Source organism: Copadichromis virginalis, linkage group LG6, assembly GCF_057382275.1.
Source record: "Copadichromis virginalis isolate Kocher_CV1m ecotype Utaka linkage group LG6, C_Virginalis_male_GT1.1, whole genome shotgun sequence".
Classification (NCBI taxonomy): domain Eukaryota; kingdom Metazoa; phylum Chordata; class Actinopteri; order Cichliformes; family Cichlidae; genus Copadichromis; species Copadichromis virginalis.
The window spans coordinates 40,602,484-40,622,365 of NC_140623.1; the positions used below are offsets into that span (position 1 = coordinate 40,602,484).

At 42.8% G+C, this 19,882-nt stretch overlaps 1 protein-coding gene across 1 annotated transcript; it reads right to left on the minus strand.

The window, feature by feature from the left end:
• Positions 1-873: 873 nt before the first annotated feature.
• LOC146708511 (phosphatidylinositol 5-phosphate 4-kinase type-2 beta-like) lies at positions 874-16,207 on the minus strand. The gene is made up of 10 exons (XM_085460444.1): positions 15,583-16,207; positions 10,110-10,207; positions 7,555-7,651; positions 7,315-7,467; positions 6,133-6,279; positions 4,341-4,379; positions 3,871-3,984; positions 2,602-2,863; positions 2,384-2,487; positions 874-1,989 (listed from the first exon to the last, which is right to left on the minus strand). The coding sequence occupies exons 1-10, from the start codon at positions 15,724-15,726 to the stop codon at positions 1,909-1,911; spliced, it is 1,239 nt and encodes a 412-aa protein (XP_085316570.1). The 5' UTR covers positions 15,727-16,207; the 3' UTR covers positions 874-1,908.
• Positions 16,208-19,882: the final 3,675 nt, after the last annotated feature.

Consider the following 19,882-nt stretch of genomic DNA (forward strand, 5'->3'; position numbering starts at 1 on the left):
ATGATGATGTAGTTTAAGGCACCAGTGGGAAAGATGTTGAAAAAGCACAGAAAGAAAACAAGCCCCTTAAAATGCCATTTACAGAATATTAAACTCACATAATGTCAATATGAGCTCAAGAGGGCTGGACCAGTAAAGCCATTACCTATAAAAAAGGAAAAAAACTTTTATTTGTTAAAGTAGTACACATTTAATCCCCAAGTTACAAAAAGTGCAGTTTCAACAATTTTTTTCCACATTATAAAAGAAATACTGCTGTAGTAAATCACAGGAAATGCATACAAAAAATGCAGAGACTGCCCAGTAATCAAAAACGTTTCATGCCAATTCACAAAAATATCCCGTTCTTACTGTGAACCTACTGTATTTTTATATGCATGTAGTAAATACTCAAACATGAACACTTCTGTCATTTAACAGTTTTTCTTCAGCTGAGCCACAGGGCATGTAAGGCTGTAGAGTTGACAAAACAAAAATACTTTGCCCTCCTAATTTTCACATTTTCCAAAATCATCCAAATGACCCCCAGACCGTTGGGATGACAGCCTGGGTTTAAAGCAAACTGGAATTTTTCCTGGTTCCAGAGTCAAAATCAGGCAGGAAGTTTTCACCTGCCATCCAACAGCATGTTGGATTAATGGTGCCCATCTGGCCTCTGGACACGCTCACAAAACAGCTTCTTAATGTAAAGAGTTTGTAACAGTATAGCAATAAGAAAAAAAGCATAATAGATTCACTAGTGTAAATGCAGTCTGGACTAATAGTTCTTATTGGTATAGTAATCAGATTACATGTAATCCATTACCCACCAAAGCCAAGTGTTACAAATATGAGACCCAAGAAGCAGAAAGAAGCACAGCCAAACCACAAAAACAAGATAAAACTCCCTTTAATATGCAATGAATCATTTTCAAGTAACCTTTTTTCCTAATGTCTGCTGGTAACAAAACAATACTGTATACAAACACAAAGTTGCTACATTAATGTAAACAAGATATAAAAATGATCCTTATGGTAATAAAACAAGTATTTGCTGCAGAATTCCCCTTTTTAAAGTGAATGTTTTTGTTGTTTTTTTGTCCTCTTTGACCGACCTCCACCAAGTTCACGGTTAAATTGGAAAAATATTCAGAAACAATATGGCAACAGAACATTCAAACACGGATTTTTTTTTCCTTTTTTTAAAAAGTTTTAGTCGTAACACTCAGATGCCAAGTTCAGTGGTTCGATGTTTCAACTGGTGGAGTCTCATGTACAAGTCAGCCATGCATTTTTTTGATATTGCATTCTTTTACTTAATACACCATTATATATTCATGTGTTCATCACCCTGTCGTTCCAAATCCATCAGAAGAACTTGTAAAAAAAACAAAAGAAAAATTGTTACCGAGAGAGAAGCCTGATGGCGACTGTCGAAGAGTTTGCCATGCAATCAGACCTTTCTTCATCTGCGTGTGTGCTGCATGTGTGCGTGTATGTCTAATAGAAATTATAGGAACAACAACAACATGAACAGAAACTAAAGAGACTCTACTAACGAACTGGTAACTGCTGAAGCTGACACACTCATTCAAGGCATTAGTGAGACAGTTTCCGTGCTGGCGTGAGGAGCAACAAGGTGGCTGAAGGAGAGCAGGTTCTTTTTTTGTTGTTTGTTTATTTGTTTGTTTGTTTTTTAAGAAAAACACCACAGGGAGAATACCAGGAACCAAATTCAGTGAGAGGGGTTCACAGGTGGAGTCGGGATAGTGTAACAGGCTTGATGCTGAGGAGAGGTGGTTTAGTTTTAACGATGGGAGACTGACCTACACTGAGGTGAGGGAGGAGAGAAACGTGTGTGTGCGCGTGGGCGTGGCATCTGACAGATCTGACAGGGAGAGACCAGCTGGCTGGACTGGAAGATGATGTTTACGATAAGATGTTGGACATGAACTCGTAGAATCGTTTGGAGTACTGCTCCGGGTTCACTGTCGAGATCTCGGCCCCCGCCTGGGAACAAAAAAATAAACATAAACACGATTTAGATGAAGTGACACATGTGATAAAGTACACAGCACCACACATTTCAAGAGGAAAAAAACAACAACAAACCTTTCAGGGAAAACCACACACAAAATCTGTTACCACGGTGACTGTGTCAGACAAAGCGATAATAATTATAAAAGCAGTCTTTAAATGACAGAGACATTAGACTACAGGCTGCGGCGATCAATCGCGCCATGTGATTAACGTCATCAGGAAGGAGGTGGTGGTTAGAAAGAAAGGCTTTCAGTCCACGGGGCCACGCCTGGGCAGCTTTTGTCTCGTCGTGTTTACAGCGGCACACAGCTGAGCAGCAAAACAAACAGTCGGTGGCGAGCAGAGCGCTAATCTTAACACTCACCCCATGTTTCACAGTTTTGGCAGCATGTGCAGCTTTTTTCTTAGCGTCATAGTGTGTGAGAATGTCGATGATAGCCATGAAGTATACCTCCTTCTTCACAGCACCTGTGGAGAACGCCACGAGGAGATTTTATTAAAACAAACAAAACAGCCGATAAAGACGGCGTTAATCTGCTGGCTGCGAATTTCAATAACACTCATGTTAAAGGCGGCGCTCACTGTCATGGCTCTTGATCGCGTAAACATCCACAGAGGGGTCGAACTCCCCGGGGCCGAAAAACCCGCCGCAGTTCAGAGGGTTTCCGGGACTGTCGGGAGGCGTGCCGAAAGAGCCCGTTAACACGCCTCCTCCCATCCCGTCGTTCTCGTACTCCTCGTCCTCCCCCGTGCCCTCCACGTCCATCTCCTCTTGCTCCGCCCGCTCCACATCATGGATGCCCACCAGGAGACTGTAGTCCATGATCTTCAGAGTGGCCAGGAACTAAAACACACAGGAAACACTTGGTTCAAAACCTCTGCATCTCTGCACAGAGCAGTCGCCGTTCCGGTCTTTCAGACTAACGTTTGGAATCATTTTACAAATTAAATTTCAAGTAACAGCTGTTAAAATATTCATCTCACCGGTGTGATGGTTAAATAAGTGAGGCATGCCGTGTTTACAGACAGTAAGGTTTCAGAAACATTTACTGATTATACCAGCAGGAGGCTGATTTGAACTTTTAGTTTTTTATCTTTAGAAATACATGTTGTAGCCAAGGGGGAAAATAAAAGTCTTCGTCAGGCTTTATGCAGTCATGTGGAAAATTAAGTACACCTCATGAACCACTTTTAGCAACAATAAGCTGAAGTAAGAGTTTTCTGTACGGCTGCATCCGTCTCTGACATCGTTTCTTTAGCTACAGCTCTCTTCAGGCCCCAGTGCAGCATTTCAACCAAACTGAGGTCTGCTCGATAAAAAAAGTTCTAGTGGCCCGTCATCATTCTGATGTAGATTTGCTGCTCTGCTTAGCATCACTGTCCTGTCACTATGACTCTAGAATACTTTGGTATACAGAGTTCACGGCCCACTCAATGACTGCATGATCACCCCTGCACCACCACGCTGACAGGTGCATTTCTCCAAACACGGTGCAGAGCATCAGAACCTTCCTCTTGGCAACCCTTCGAAACAAGCCACACTTGTTCTGTCTCTTCCTGATGATACTGTCATGAACTTGTGCATTTAACATGCTAACTGTAGAGCCTGAATTGGAGCGCTTGGGTTGTTTTAAGATTACAAGCTAAAATGAGAGCGCATTAACAGAAAAGATCCAAACTGGAGTTCAGACTTTACATAAACGAATCCATAAAATAAATTATATTTAGGCTTACTCATGCATAACGTTTTAGCGCAGGGAGCCTGTTAACAAAAACAATCTCAGCATTTATGCTGGGTGAAGCGGTTTCATTCCAGAGCAGGAACAATGAAAGCCTGAATGTGTGTTTTACCTCTACATCCCGTTTTAGCTTTTCCAAAAAGTACTTTTTGTTGTCGTCTCCTATCTGCAGCTTGTGGCCTTCATTCAAGAAGTCGTTGTCTTTGAAAGTGGGGAGCTCTTTCGCCTGAAGAGAAGAGGGGGTGGTGTTATGAAGCTGCAGCAGGAGCCGTGTTTTATATTCAAACCAAACCTGTTTTTAAATGCTAATGAAAAACTCAGAGGTGCCGGGGCCCACCTACACCATCGGCTGCTGACTTTCAGCGTGCACTGATGTTAACATTCATATTCATGCAGTCATGATTACAACCATGTGACAGAGAAAATACACAAATTTAAGTCAAATCATGCTGACAGCATCTGCTTACATACAAGCACTTAATTTTAGCAGCAGTATGACAGGTTTGCTTGTGGGGTGAGCTAAGGCCATCTATTTTTATCCCATCGTGTCAGCAGACATCAATGCACAGAAATAAAGCCCACCTTCTCCTTGTCGCTGGCTTCCCTTGAGACTGTCGAACCCTAGAAAAGATGCAAAATAAGAATAAAAATAGAATGAGCGAGACACATCAGAGGAAGCATCAGCATATTTGCACACAGCTGTCAGTATTAGAAACACAAAGATGCTTTCTCCTGAGGATACCGGCATGAAAGGAGGTGTGTGCCGATAAGCACCGATTAAAGAAGTGAGCTACATCCACAGTCATCTTCATACAGACCTAGTTCAATCCTTGGGTAGCAATCAGGGATGCAAATATCGAGGAATCTGTCTGGTTAATAGTTACAGAAAAGCCAAAAGCAACAGAAACTGGATGTTTTAAGATTACATTTATTTCTAAAGTTTATAAATTATGGCCTTCAATTAAAAAATACTTCCTTAAAAGAAAAATTATCAATCATTTCTTCACCTTCGCACAGATTGTGATTAATCCTTTATTGTTTTTTATATATTGTATTGTACCCACAGACAGTATAAAAGACAAGTGAGTAGAAGATGAAGACACCGTGCCATTTTTACTGGCCACCAGGGGGCGATACTTGGTTCCAAATAGACTCCAGCTTGTGTGGAAGTGGATGGTAAAAAGTCCCACAGCCTCCTTTCTCTGTGACTTCAATAAAAATCCTTCCTGAGTTTATGGGATTAAGTCTTATTCAGCAGATCATTAATTCCATTTTACTAAGCTATTGTCATTTTAAGAGCCAAAAAAGATTATCTGGGGTATTCTTAATGGCTTCGCTGTTAGTCACAAGCCATTAATCGATGATTGTGCAGTTTCTCAGATGGACCTTTCGCTCTCACATCCGGTTTCAAAACACCAAGATGGCAACAGCAGAAGTTATAAAGACAACCGAACTGCGTTGAAGTGTTTCAGCTCTTTGTCATGGCCTTCATCGTTTAGGGCTGCGCTAATGAACAACGATCGGCGGAACTGATGACAGCAGGATTGCTAATCAAAACAGCATTATCAGTTAAACATTACATTTAATCTCCCTCACTGTAGCTTCATCTCAGCATCTCAACAACACTTTGGACACAATAGTTTTATATTTTTATGCTGCTTTTATAGTGAGTTGAGAATTTGTCATGATTCGGGGGGAGATGTTCCTCGCTGTTGGTCTGATTTGAAATGAGATGGGTCTCATGGGCCTGTGTATTTGCAGAGACACTCGTTTATCTCTTTAACCCTGCATGTGTTGGTCAAAGAGTCTGCTGTGTGTGGGGAGGGAAAGGCATTTTATACCAGTATAATCACGAGCATGGATCCCCAAACAGTGCTTTCGTTCCCAGGAGACTCCTGGCTATATGAAATTGATTTATTGTCTAAAAACATTTTACTGCCAAAGGGAAAAAAAAAGTTCAGGAGGTAGAGCAGGTCATCTACTAATTAGAAGCCTGGCGTTTTGATCTCCAATGCTCCCGTCTGTATGCCAAATATCCATGGGCAACATACTAACACCCAGCTGCTCTCTGATGGATGGAAATGTCAGAAAATACTTGAGCATAGAAAAAAGCTTGTATGAATGGGTGAATGAGGCCTGTTGTAAAAAGCACTTTGAGTGCTCAGAGTAGAAACGCAGTTTACAAGAACGGGTCCATTTACCACAAGTGCTTAAATTAACACATATTGTTAAATAACCCTCAAGTTTAAAAAAAATGAAAGCCAAATTATGAAACTGAGTTTGAAGAACGTATGCGAGACCGTAAATGTGGCGTAAAGCTCTCTAAAAGGATGATGAGACTCGTGTGCATGTGCGGCGTAGCCAGCGTACCTACCTTCAGGTCGTATTTGCGGTGTACGGTGAGCCGATGGCTGAATACATTCCGGGTCACCACCATGTACGTCTCCACCCCGTCCACCGTTAGCCTGTACATGCCCAGGAACTGAGGGAGCAGCGTGTTGCCATGACACTCCACTATAAACTGGAGACGGCCAGGGGAGGCGAGCACAGAGAGAAACAGGAAGTGTGGGGGTGAGGAATCAAATACACGCAGAATACAAGCTGATTAAAAGTGAGCGCAGCTTCGTTTCTGTGTTTAACTTTAAAAGGCAGAGACCACGCTCTCCTCCAACACTCCTGTTGGGACGGGAATTATTCTGCTCATTTCCAGCGCCACGCGTTTATTCCTGGACTCTGCTAAGCTAGCTTTGCACAATTCACAGCTCAGAATAATCCTTCTTTATCTTATGGCCATGCTGCAGATCCAAGCAATCCGTTTTAGCTCCTCCTACTTCAGGCTTAATTTCTTCCTGATCTGCTGGGGCTGATATGTCCCTAAACTTTTATATTCTCTATGACATCATAAAAAATAAATACTGGTGCCGGAGTGTATAAACACCTGTGCTATCAATTTGAAACTCCTACGTCGCTTCATTCTCGAGTTCTTCCGTTCACACACCTGTGTCCACTCCGCCCGCCCTGCAGGGCGACAGCAATAATCCATCAGCCTTTTACGGCCGAGGGGTAAAAAGTGAAGCTGGGCGTTTCACCTAATTTGTTGTGTTATTCTTCTTTTATTCTTCACCACTGACTCACACCAGATTTTGCTTGACAACAGGCTTCAGCCCTGCATGGCTTTAAACTGACAAGCCAATTGTTTTACAACATGTTTGACTTATTGGTTTTTAATCTTCTGTCCGTGCGTATATGACTGTATTTTACTGTGCGCATTATCTGTGGCTTAGCGAGAGCCACCTAAATAATCACAGGGATTACTTGTACAAACGCGACCTCGTTATTTAAAACCTCGACCATTTCTGTAACAATACATGGACAGAAAATAAATTAATAACAGGTTCTCTTTATCTTTAGATTCAAATCTAGATTAGAAATTATTTAACAAACTGATGCTCCTGAATTTTTCTCCTCACACCCGACACGTGAGCACATTTCAATACTAGGATAATGAATCACAATAAAAGTCTGGCTCTGCAGTTCCTCGCAGCGGTGCCTCTACCTGGTGATATTTCTTTAGGATGTTGTGCATCTCAGCGATGTCCTCACTGGACACGGTTTTGATGACGAAGCGGTGGTCGTAGCTGGACAGGATGCGGTTGCCGAAGCGGCCCTGGGTGTCGCTGTTGAGCGGGGCGCTCCTGGTCAGAGAGTTCTGCCAAACCAAACGCAACAAGGTGGATTAAGCTCCTGTGAGAGCGAATGAACATTTCTGCTTGTGCGTCAGTGTCTGAGGTCTCACCTGGTAGTCCTGGTCATCAATGCAGAACCTCTCCCTCAGGTTTCTGAACACCATGGGGCAATACTCTTTAAACTTAAAGCGACTAGGCAGGTTTTCTCTGGCAGGAGAGACGAACAGAGTCAACACAATCTAAAACGAGGAATTAAAAATCACTGACTTCAACTTTTTTTGCTCGCTGTTGGATTTATTTCTGCTTCTCTGGAATCAGACTGAACAAAGAGATAGTGTGAAGTTGTCATTTGCAGTACAGCAAAGGGCAGAAAACAGAGAACTCACTCAAACTGATTTAAATGTAAAGATCTCAACAGCATTATTGCCCTGATCACTTATGAAAAACAAACAAAAAAATAGATTTTAAAAAGCTCATGTATAATGTGATGCGGCTACTAATGCAGCCACAAATCAAATATTTCTTTATGTTGCACTGCTTGTCCTCACACTGAAACCACTGCAGAGCCTGATGCACTGGGATATGGACCATCACAGTTTACAGCTTATAAGTGAGAAACGAGCTCTCCTGAGTAAATAAAGCACTTTGGAAACTGAAATGAAACTTAACTAGTTCAGATCTTCTGAACTTTTTCGCTGATGTTGAAAAAAGAAACAAAACAGCACACTGATTCATTTTAGTTTCACTGAAGGCTCAACCCAGAGCAAAGAAATGGAGCCAATGTGGAAGTGCCAAAAGTTACAGTTCCTCTAAGAGCCTTCCACATACAATGCACCGCTGCACTCTTACATCTATTCTTTTCTACTGTTTGCGCCACACAAGAACAGTTTCCTGCTGGGAAACACTTACATGTGCCGCTGCCAAATTTCCACACAGGTTGAACTTTGACTCCAAATTTAAAAGTTTACAGCAAATTTAAGCATGTTGGTATGAAAACCAGTTTCAGCTTCTATGGATAGTTTTCTAATAACTCTGAATATTGTGAGGTTTTGTAACGTATCCACCTGGATGCTGTGGTTTAGGGGTGTCACCACTGTGATTCATAGAAGCAGTTAGAGCCGGTCTCTGTCTGCTGGAGCAAAACTCTGCTACTCCGAGTCAAACTGGACCTTTTCTGTGTGCGTGTGCTGCTGGTGCTTTCTGAAGCATGTCTTAATCAACTATCAGGATAAAATTAAGGCTTGCTGTGAGGTACAGACTATCCAATGAGTGAGATCACGGCGTCCAAGTCCATCTTTTATACAATCTGTGGCTTTCACGATAAAAGCCCTTTTTCCATTAGTACCTACTCGGATCGACTCAACACGGCACGACTCGGATCGACTCGTTTTCCATTACAATCTAGTACCACCGAATGTGCATGGGGTCGTTATAGCAACGCAGCCAAGAGTCCCACAATTAGCATACGACACAAAGGCTGAACATCGAGGCAACGATACACCTGCTGCTCGGTCGGCTTTACGTCAGACTCGGGCTTTGTTTTTTTTTTTTTTGCGATTTCCCTCGTTGTTGGGTTTGATTTTCGCAAACGACATTCATGTCTCATCGAGGCATGACACTGACTAACCAATCGGTGGTATGCAGTCTGTCGATGTCACACTTTTGGATCACCTCGGATTGCGTGGAACCCCAGCAGAGTAGGTGCTAAAAAAAGTATCTGGTACCAAGTACGATCACTTAAAGAAAACCCTGAAAACTGAGGCGAGCCGACCCGAGTAGGCACTAATGGAAAAGGGGCTAAAGGCTCCACCTTCAGCTGATCGATCTACAACAATGGATCCAGTCCAGGTGAGGTGTGTCAACACTGTGAAGGATACTGGCCAATGTTTATTCCCTAAAATCAACCAGTCCTGTAGTATAACTTGCATATAATGTAATATGTGATACTACAAGGATTTTAGGCATTAAAAGTTGCTGCTGTTTTAGATCGACTGTACAAAATACATTTTATAACAGCTGTAAAAGCGCTCAGGCAGCCCTTAAAGGACGAGCATACCTGAGCAAAGAGACAAAACCATCTGCACCTTAATAATGAGTCAAACGCTCAAAAACAAACAAACAAAAACCTACACAGAATTCATTAGTGGGGGTGCAAAACACTGCTAAATGTGAGCAACAAAGTGACTCATCTTTGGGGCAGCATTGGCTATATTTCAGTGATGTTTTTTTAATTCCACATTGTTTTGTCCACTCCTGCATGCAGGACCGTGGGACACATTTCTCTACCTCAGCCGTGCAGGGGTTAAGAAAACAGTGCAGAGTTTCAGTGTTCCCAGGTTGGTACTTTGCAGTGAGGATGATTTAAAGCGTTCAGATGAGCTTCAACAATAATGTGTCTAAATGCAACCTCGTCCTGCAATAACATCCTCACCGTGGATTCAGATACCAGGGCGTTCGGAGGGCTGCTTTGTACCTCTGAAAGGATTTCATGAATGCAGAAAGTTAAAGCTACAACCTGCAATCTCTGACCAGCGAGCAGACTTGCAGAGTCCTTTTATGAGGAGTCAGTCTATCAGAATCAGAAGGTGTTCTGAACCCTGCTGGAGCCTTGACACTTTTGTTTACTTGTGGATTACGGACTGTGCCTAAGCTGTGATGTACCTACTTGTTAAATAGGTGGTTGTCCACTTTGATCTTGCTGTAGGCTTTAAAGTCATCTGGCATCAGCATCACTGGTACAGGCACATTACTTAACTCGTTAATCTGAAAGAGGGAAGTGAGAACGAGAGAGAGAGAGAGAAATGAGGAAAGAGCCTGAAGAAGAGTGCAAACAGCTGAACAAACAGACTGCACAATTACTGAGGAATAACACAAACCAAGGGAGCAATATTGGCTTTTGCAATTTTGATCTGAGCACAAAACCAAAAAAACCCCCCAAAAAAAACAGACTCCTACACAAAGTACTCAGTGAGTAGTGCAGGTTAATTTATAGAACAAAGCCACGACTACCTGTAACACAGCTCAGTATTTCAAAGCCGTTTCAAATCTCTGACAGTGATTAACTCGGGGACCAAAGAACACGCAGGCAGGTTTTCTTGCTGCTGCTGCGCCTCCAGACACTCGGCTCATTTACTGAAACTCATCCAGAGCAAAAGCGCAGTGATGAGCTCCGGAAAAAACCTTGCAAATCGCATAAATCACTTTATAGAGTGATGAAAAGGGACAGCACACAGTCACGGTGCTGCCATTTAGAGGAAATAAGTTCTTCTCATACTGGAAGTAAACAACACAGTCGGGTATGCACAAATAATCAGCTGATACTGGCTCTGCTGACTGATTATGGGATGTTAGACGCTGAAATTTGTTACCAATTTTGTGCTTCCTTAAAGTTCAAACACTGCGATCAACGTTTTAAAGGTCGTCTAATTTTAGTTTTTCGTCATGCAGAAAAATGAATATGTTTGGTTACTTTGTAACTTTTTTTTGTTTGAACCCATGAAGTGCCAACGTCGCCTGTGTTCAGTTTAGTGGAAGACGATCCTCTTGCTCTTATTTTGAAAGTTCAGCTCACATTTGGTTTAAAGTTCCCTTTAAGCTGCGACTTTCTGGAGGAAATCAAAAAAACCTTTGGGCATGGACAAGAGGCATCAGCTTATTACAAAATGCTTTTATTAGCTTCTGATCCTAACACACTGTCCCTCAAAAGAACGTGGGAAATGGACTTAAATCTCAGCTTTACAGTGGAGGAATGGCATTCTCAGGAATCTGAAAAAATGTCACGTGAATTGCGTTCAAGATTGGTCCAATTTAAGATTTTAAATAGAGTTTACTGGACACCCTCACGGTTGCTGACGATGCATGCTGGAAGTGCCAGCAGGTAGGGCTGCCACGATTAGTCGTCTAGTAACGATTACGTCGACTATTAAAATCGTTGAAGACTAATTTAATAGTCGAGGCATCGTTTGAAGCTTTGTAAGATCCCAAAAGACGCAGGAATAAGTAGTAGGATTTAAGAGTGTAATAACGGACTGAAACAGAAGATGGCAGCACTGCATGTACAAGGATGCCAGCTGCCGTTAAACCCCGAAGAAGAAGAAGCTGTGTCCCAGAATTCATAGCGCGGCCCAGCTCAGTTGTCAACAATGGCGGCAGCTAGTTAGTTTTAATGTTACTCTTATTATTCTTTCTGGGTCACAAAATAAACGTTTAACATATTTTCAGGCGAGAATGTAGCTGTGTAAACCTCAAATATCTGCTCAGTTTATCAGGACACCACATATTTTCAAAAGCGCTCCGACGTTTTCAGAGACGTCTGTTACCCACCGCTAGCTCGATAGCTAGCCGGGGGCAAGGCTCACTAGAGCCGTGAGAACACCGGACTCCCGGCAAATCGTTTTCAAACCCACCGCCGTCTTTCGCTACTCAGATTAAACATGATATATAAGTCACTTAGATAACTTAAAAGTGTTGTTGTTTGCCTTTTTTTAAGTATTTTATTGGTTCCTGATTAAATCGGTTTGGCTGAGATTAAAGTTAAGAGTTTTTACACAGCTGAATAAACGTCAAGCAGATTAAACTCCATCGAAACAATCTGAAAATGTCATTAAAATTTAATAAACTCTCATCTTGTCTTTATTTTTAGTTAGCACATACCTTTGGTGTGGCCCGCGAAGCCACACCAAATTACTAGAGCTGGCCTACTGGTATTATAAAGCTAATATATATATTGTTTAGTATTAAGCTTTGCTTGTTCCATATTCAGTTTTTCAGCAAAACGTGTTTGAGTCCATAAGAAAAGATTCATTCTTATATCTGGAGGAATAAATATATTTCAATAAATATTAATGTTAGCCCGTGACTTTGTTCCAGTTTTGAATTTTGGCCCACTGTGTATTTGAGTTTGACACCACTGCCTTAAACACTTAAAGCTAATGATAGTTATATAAGAGCAGATGCTGCTGGTGCAATAAGCTGTATGTTTTACGTCCAATGGATGCATGATCTGATTAGTCGACTAATCGCAAAAATAATCTGTGACTAGTCGACTATCAAAATAATCGTTTGTGGCAGCCCTACCAGCAGGGAAGCGGCACACTTTTACATTTGCTTTGGGGGTGCGTCAAAGTCCAAGATTATTGGATTCATATTCACACCGTAGTAGAGAAGGTTGTAGGTCAAGGGGTCCCATTTATGAACAGTCTTTACGTATTAGGAGACCCTTCAGCTTTGAGTCACTTACCCACTCCTCTTGCTCATTGGGTACAAACAGCTATTATGCTGGAGAGGAAGCCGTTGGTGAAAGAGTGGAAGGCTTCATCGACTCCTCAGTGGTATACCTCTTTGGGACAAGTGGCAGCTTATGAAAGATTATCATATAGATTGTGGGCGACCGTGGCTAAGGGGGTTGGGAAGCATATCTGTAACCGGAAGGTCACCGGTTCGATCCCCGGGCTCTCTGTCCTGGTCGTTGTGTCCTTGGGCAAGACACTTTACCCTACTGGTGTTGGCCAGAGGGGCCGATGGCGCAATATAGCAGCCTCGCCCAGGGCAGCTGTGGCTACAACCGTAGCTTGCTTCCACCAGTGTGTGAATGCATTGTAAAGCGCTTTGGGTGCCTTGAAAAGCGCTGTATAAATCCAATCCATTATTATTAAATAGACTGGACGACTATAACGACAAATGGGCTAACTACTTTTCATACACAGGTCAGTGACGTATTCGGCTAAAGTAGTTAAGGTCGGACTAAATAGGATAGCTGTAATTGGGTCTATGTGAAATATTGGCATCATTGTGTATTTATGTTATTTTGGATCTTTTTTTTTTTTGGATGGAAACATGCATCGATTCTCAATTTGTTTTGTTGTTGTGACTGGGAATGTCCACTCTGTTATCTTCTGGGTGTTTTTTGTTGTTTTAATATTAAAATCTAATAAAGTTTGAGTCATAAAAAAAAAGAAAAAAAAATTAAGTTCAGCTCACCCCAGCCCTTCCCGCCCACATGATCCCCTCCCCTCCAGTGGATGTTTTGCCAAATGGTTGAACATATTTCAGCTCAAACTTCTTAGACTCCAGCTCACATCAATAGTGCTCCTCCTGCTCTGGAGGGCACAGTAAACACAACCATGCACCGCTACAACAATCTCACCAAGGCTGCAGAGCACAACTCAGACCACTGCAGTCCAAGATGGGGGAGCTGGACTTCATCCGCAGGGGAGAGACTCACTGAAGAAGCTAGCACTCATACCGATCAGTAATGTATTTGCAGAGGGAAAACTTACAAAATTGCTCAAAGAGCTGTACATGTATGCCTCCCCACCATAAACTGAATCTATATTTGAGAGAATATAATGTTAGTATAAAATATTGGTATCAGCTGTAGGTCATACCACTTTCTGCTATCTGATCACACGCAGAGATTAGCTTTTACTTGCTGATTTCTAATTTTAAAAAAAGCACTCTACAGTCTTACCTCAAGCCACCAAAGATAAGTCCAATATTTTCAATTTGACAGAGGTGTTTGCCCATGACGATCAAAGTTTCCAAACCAGATTTTCAACATGCAGAGAATCCAGTTTGACAGCTTCCTCATACCGGAGGCCTTACGTGTGCGCCGATGTGATGCAAGAAAATCAAGATCAGCTCACGCTGTCTTTTAAAAATCAGTGTCACGCGTCCATGTCAGTGAAGGAGTTTTGTTGGGGGATTAATAACATCACACAGGTGATGTCTCACATCACCTCATACACAGAGCAACAGTAAATCCTGCAGCATCACAGCTCAGGCTGCATTAAAAATGCATACGACTTCTGAGTGGAAGACGAAGGCTTTGATGAGAAGTCTGTTTGATGTCTTGAATCAGCTTCCCGCCCACACCTCAAATCGTCAGGACTTGTGTGCTGCTCCCACACACACACACACACACACACACACACACACACACACACACACACACAAAGTTCACCAGCTGAATAATGGAGATGCTGCAGTGATAGCCATATCATTAGCAGCTCACTTAATTCCATAGCAGTGTGCATTTATTTGCTATTCCAGGCAGGCACAGGCACTTCATGTAAATAGCATGAAGTGGGATATTCAGTCTCCCTGTCCGGATCGCCAACATGTCCCAGGGATCCTAACCCTTCTGTTACTACCTGTTAGACTTTGTGTTTTGTTAGTCTAATAATGAAGAATTCAATCAAGTATGACTGGAGCACAAATTAACAGGACCCCGGGAAGAAATGACAGCTTTGTGTGTCAAACAAGCAACATTTCAGCACCAGGAGTTCCCCAAGTCGGCACAATATTTTTCAAAAAACTTCTGTGTCACACCTCAGGGGGTTGTTTTTCCGCGCATCAATCAAGCAAGAGTGCAACCGCCCCTTCACAGCAGGCAGAACTAAACTGCTGGTGCATAGCCCACTCCATCCATCCATCACTGGTGTCCAATCTGCCCCTTCACTGAGCTTTTCATAGGCATAGGCAGCCTCGTCCAAAAGCGAATGCGATAGATTTTCTGCTCTATTTATAGTGAAATGATGTGATGGAGTAAACTGCAGCGAACTGGACGCAGGCGCGGAGTGCGGTAGCTGCAAACGCAAGTCTCAAGAGCAGGTTTATTTGAACAATAGGCAGGCTGCTGTGAGCAGCTGTGTGCAGCTGAAAATCTGTGTAACCTGCTGCTCCGGCTGCCTGTCACACCCCTCCCACCCCACGCCTGCACGCACTTACAGCAACAGCTCACGATACAGCAACAAGATACCGAACACATTTTACGATGGCAGCTCACTGAATGATCCCTCTCTCTCTTACACACACATACAAACGCAAAACGTATCACAAATATGCACATTTTCTCAAAAGTTAACCAAATAAAATCCCCGCAAAACTCGCGCTTCAGCCACAGCCACCCGCGGAGGCAGCGGCGGCAGCAGTCCGCTATTAACTGCACGAAAACGGCTGGATTACAGCCCAAGTACAGTGTCATATACTTGGCTGAGTCCACGCATGAAAAAGATCAATTACAGGGCATCAAAACTGGCTTGACAGATGAAGGTAGCTGGCTAACAAGCTAGCATGCTAGCTAAATCAAAACAGCGGCGTAAACAAACAGCACACGGGCAGACTGCACAGGTATTTACCGTATGGTTGACACCCCACATTAAAACGCTGAGTATGGGCTCACTGGCGCGGAATAATTTCACTTTCTGTCCTATAAAATGCTTCTTTTTCGTCTTGGTTTTGCTGGCGCTGATGGGCGCTGCGCTGGTGCAGTTGGATGACATGTCTCCGGCTGGGGATTCAGGGTACGCAAGACGGCGGTCCGGGTCGTTCACACAGCGATAAATAAAAACTAAATCTGAAAGTACAGAGCGTTTTTCCTTTTCGAAGAAATCTATAAGTGCATCGTGCTCGTTGACCAACTCGCAGCGAGTCTCTGGGCAGGATGACTGTCTGTTTGGGAGTCAGCGGTGAAGCATTTTGCGCCGTCACCACCCTTCCTCCTCCCGAGCAGGCCGCGGCGTATCCACACAGCAGCTAGCCGGCCATCGGGTTACAGCGCGGCCTCGCTCTAAAAACAGCCTGCAGCGGAGAACCGTCGCCGAGGCAGATCCTCTTCTCTCCGCTCAACGCCTGCAACCCAACACTGATGCCGTTTTACTTGGAAGTGAGTAATCCCGTCATGATGAGCGTGTTGTCACCAGCCCAGCGCTGAGATCGGGGTCTCCTCAAGATGGCGTCCGTGCTGCACTTCACAGTCAACAGCGGCCCCAGCAGGCCAGCGGGGGAATTGCAGGGATTCCCACAGTGTACCGCTCAGGGTTTGCTGCTCGAGCAGTGGTTCTCCCTTTTTTTTCTTCTGACGTGCCCCATTTAAAAAAAAAAAAAAAAGTTCATGTAGACTCCAGAATTTTCTTCGTTTTCTTTGATGGCTGTCAAACAACACTGAGGTGTTCTGTAGCCACTCCTGCTTAGCCGGAGTAATGAAAGGAGACTCCAAAACGCAGACCTGCATGCAGCACGAACTTGTGCATTTAAATTTACACCCAGCTTCACAATATCCATTTAATTTATAGTTTCTATTTCTTTTTCGTCTTCTTTTGGCTGCTTCCTTTCATGGTCACCACAGCAGATCATCTCCCTCCACCTCACCCTGTCATAGAGGGCATGTTATCCCAAGCATCCCCTCTGCATGTCCTCCTTTGCTACATCCATGCACCTTCTCCGAGGTCTTCTTCTCGCCTGGGAGCTCCACCTTTTTTTTGGGGGGGGGGGGGACAAGAATGTCCGATGTTGGTAGTAATTCTAATAAACGTGAGCACAAGAGAGAGGGAGACACCCTACAATGAACTGAAACATTAACTTGTTATTTATTCCTGCTTAAAACAGATTATCATGGATTTTGAAATCTTATTTGATTTTCATTTGTACTTATTGTACAGGCCAAGTGTGTCGCCAACCCTCACACTTTATCCTGTTTTGTTTGCTTGTTAAGTTAGTATAAGATGTAATGACATGTGCTTTTGTATATTGTATATTCTGGTACTTTAGCACAAGAAATATCATTTAGTGTGCATATTAGGGTTTGTTTAAATGAAATGGACAGAAAAGGTTTTTTAAAAATGGAAACACAATAACGATGTAGACTGCGTTATGAACAAGGCAGGAACAACTTTGTGTCCTATTGTGTTTCAGCTGCTTTGTTTTCATTTCTGTTGCAATGCTTTCTGAAATTGTTTACACCTCAGGGTCATCGTATTACCGGCACACAATCGATCATGCGTCAGTGTGGTGTGACCCCCCACATGAAAGGCTCACCCAGGAAAATTTTATGGCAGGAAGCATAAACGCTGTTCCACCAGAAACATGTTTCTAAGGGAGGGGAGGCGGCCCTTAGATATAAACAGTGGAGTCATTCTGCTCATTTCCAGCTTCATATTTTTTATTTTTGGTCCTAGAGTAACTTTACATAATTTCCAGATCATTGACTCTTGGAGCAACCCTCAGTTCATCCTCTGTTTGAAAAAAATGTGTTTTTTTAGCTCCTCCCCATTTTGGCCAACTTTCTTTTGATTGGCTTCCCCTCATAAGCAAAAGGTTTGAACAGCAGGTGGATAGGACTTAGCTGTGTCTGGTGTTCACATGTATCTGGTTGATGTTAATTTTCACTGCTAATTTTCCTGTGATTGTGTGGACTCTACAAGCCATTACACTAAAATACAGCCACTACGCATGTAGCCTTCAGACTGACTCTAAAGAGAAATTCAAAAAGTAAAACAGGAAGCTCTCCATTTCTGCAGCTGTATAATCCTGTACTTAGAGAGATCTGGTCTCAGTGACATCAAACAGAGCCACACTGACTAGGATAGAATAGAATAATCCTTTAATTGTCCCAAAGGGGGAAATTTGGAAATTTGACCACATGATTTGAAACTTGCTTTATGTTTCTTTCTACATTAAGAGTAAATACAGGACAGGAAATAGAGAAAACTACGACATATCCCATGCAACGCTATTGAAAATTCACCCTAGAGACTGTGAGTGTTAGAAATTATCAAACTGACCTAACTTGAAACATTTTGTAACCGGGCAACACAAAAAATCCCAACGTTTATTAAACTGAGACTTCAGTGGGTTGCAAAGATCTCCGAGATCCTTAAAATTAGAATATTAAGTCAGGCTGGTGCAGTTTTACATTTAAAATGATTGATACATGTCCACGAACGTATCAAGACTCAATATGTTCGTACTTTCCATCAAAGAAATGTAATTCCCTAAAATATCTTTGATTTCAGTGATTTGTTTGAAATGCTTACAGAATAAGTCAGAGGTTCAGCCGGAAATTTGTAGATGCTCTGCCCTGAGCGTGTCTGCACCAGGCGGGAGGACACTGGAGAACAGATGGCAGCTTCAGTTAAAAACACGACTGAAGCAGGAGACTGATGGGAAGTGCTGGTAAAGGTTGAATTCACTCTCTGCTGCCATAGTTGGTTTTGTTTTGTTTTCTTTACACAAATGACGTGTCCATCTTACATTGATGACGTATTAGGGGAAATTAATTGGTGCTCCAAATTTCCGTTTTATTTGTAGTACTCAGACTCAGTTTATCCTGCTGTTACATTTCTACCTTACGTGACCGCTGTCCGCACTGAGGGCGTCCACACATGGCTATTTAATTATTCTCAGCGGAGACGGGGGCGGGAGCTGGGGGAGGGTGGGGGGTTCATGCCCTGACAACCTGCTTCCCAGAGGACACGATGGCCTTTAAAAGCGTCTAAAGAACAGATGGTAGCCACTGAGGTGCATTATGGGGGTTGTAGTTTTTGAAACTTGGTCCAAATCACAGCGTATTATTTCTTTATCCTGTTTTTTCAGCTTTGGTTGATTCGCAGGTGTAGATTTTGGGCGGTGGGGGTGTTGTCTCAGCATTTAGACGCATGAAGCACATGAATCTACAGCTCCTCTCCCCTGTGAACGACGCAGAGGAATTACCGAAGAGACAAAGACTTTTTTCATGCGTGGATAAAGACGCTTTCATGTCAATGCGGAAAATATGCAATAATTAATAAAATCAAGTGTCTGGCAATCACAGTTTCCTGGGAGATGGATCTACACCTATGGGTGCAAAGGTGCATTTCACTATAAAAAGCAAAAAGGGTGAAGCAGGATGAACAGATCCTGCGGAGCTGCTGTGGAGTCACTTTATTCAACACAAAATAAAAACGATGCTCTCCTTTGATTCACTCAGAAACATTCAGGAGGTCCAAACCCAGCATCAAAGAACTCTGATTTTTTTCCTTTCGATTTTTACACTTTGTGCTTCAAGGTAAATGTGGGACCAGTGAATTTTCCTCCTCCTTTGTGATGTTGTGAATGAGACCGTACTTTCTTAAAGTCAGAAGTAACTTTTCTCATAACCCCCCCCCCCCCCCCCAGAGTTTATTTCATGTCTTTAAACATGTGCTGTTATCTCAGCTCTACCTGGGGGATATTTCTAATTTCAGAAATTAGTTAGAAATTAGAAATTACTGCATGTCAACTAATCTGCCCTGAAATCTGTTAAGATAAGATAAACCTTTACTAGTCCCACACGTGGGAAATTTGTTATTTTATGTTGTTAAATTTGTTGAAATCTTTTGAGTATTTGTTTTTCAGGTGGAAATCTATGTCCTCTTTGTAAAACAGTTATTAATTGTGTCTAAAAATGGCATTTGTTCAGTATATTTACTTGTTTCTTATAAAATAATTAAAATGAAAACGGAAAAAAACCCTCTCAGTTCTAATAACATCTCCCGGAGCTGGTGGGCCATCCGTGGGTCTCGGGCCCGGGGACACGAGGCCTGTAGGGCCTCTCTCCCTCGGTCATCCACAGAAACTCAGTCAGAGCAGCGGAGGGCGGGGCGGGGCCGGGCGGGCCGAGCAGCCGCTGACTGACACAAA

What these genes read in the sequence shown, in the direction of transcription:
- LOC146708511 (XM_085460444.1), bottom strand. Translation starts at nt 15,726, where the DNA reads ATGTCATCCAACTGCACCAGCGCAGCGCCCATCAGCGCCAGCAAAACC. An exon ending in TTGATGACCAGGACTACCAG is followed by an intron (nt 7,468 to 7,554) that starts GTGAGACCTCAG and finishes TTGGTTTGGCAG; the next exon opens with AACTCTCTGACCAGGAGCGC. An exon ending in CCAAAACTGTGAAACATGGG is followed by an intron (nt 1,990 to 2,383) that starts GTGAGTGTTAAG and finishes TTTTGTTCCCAG; the next exon opens with GCGGGGGCCGAGATCTCGAC.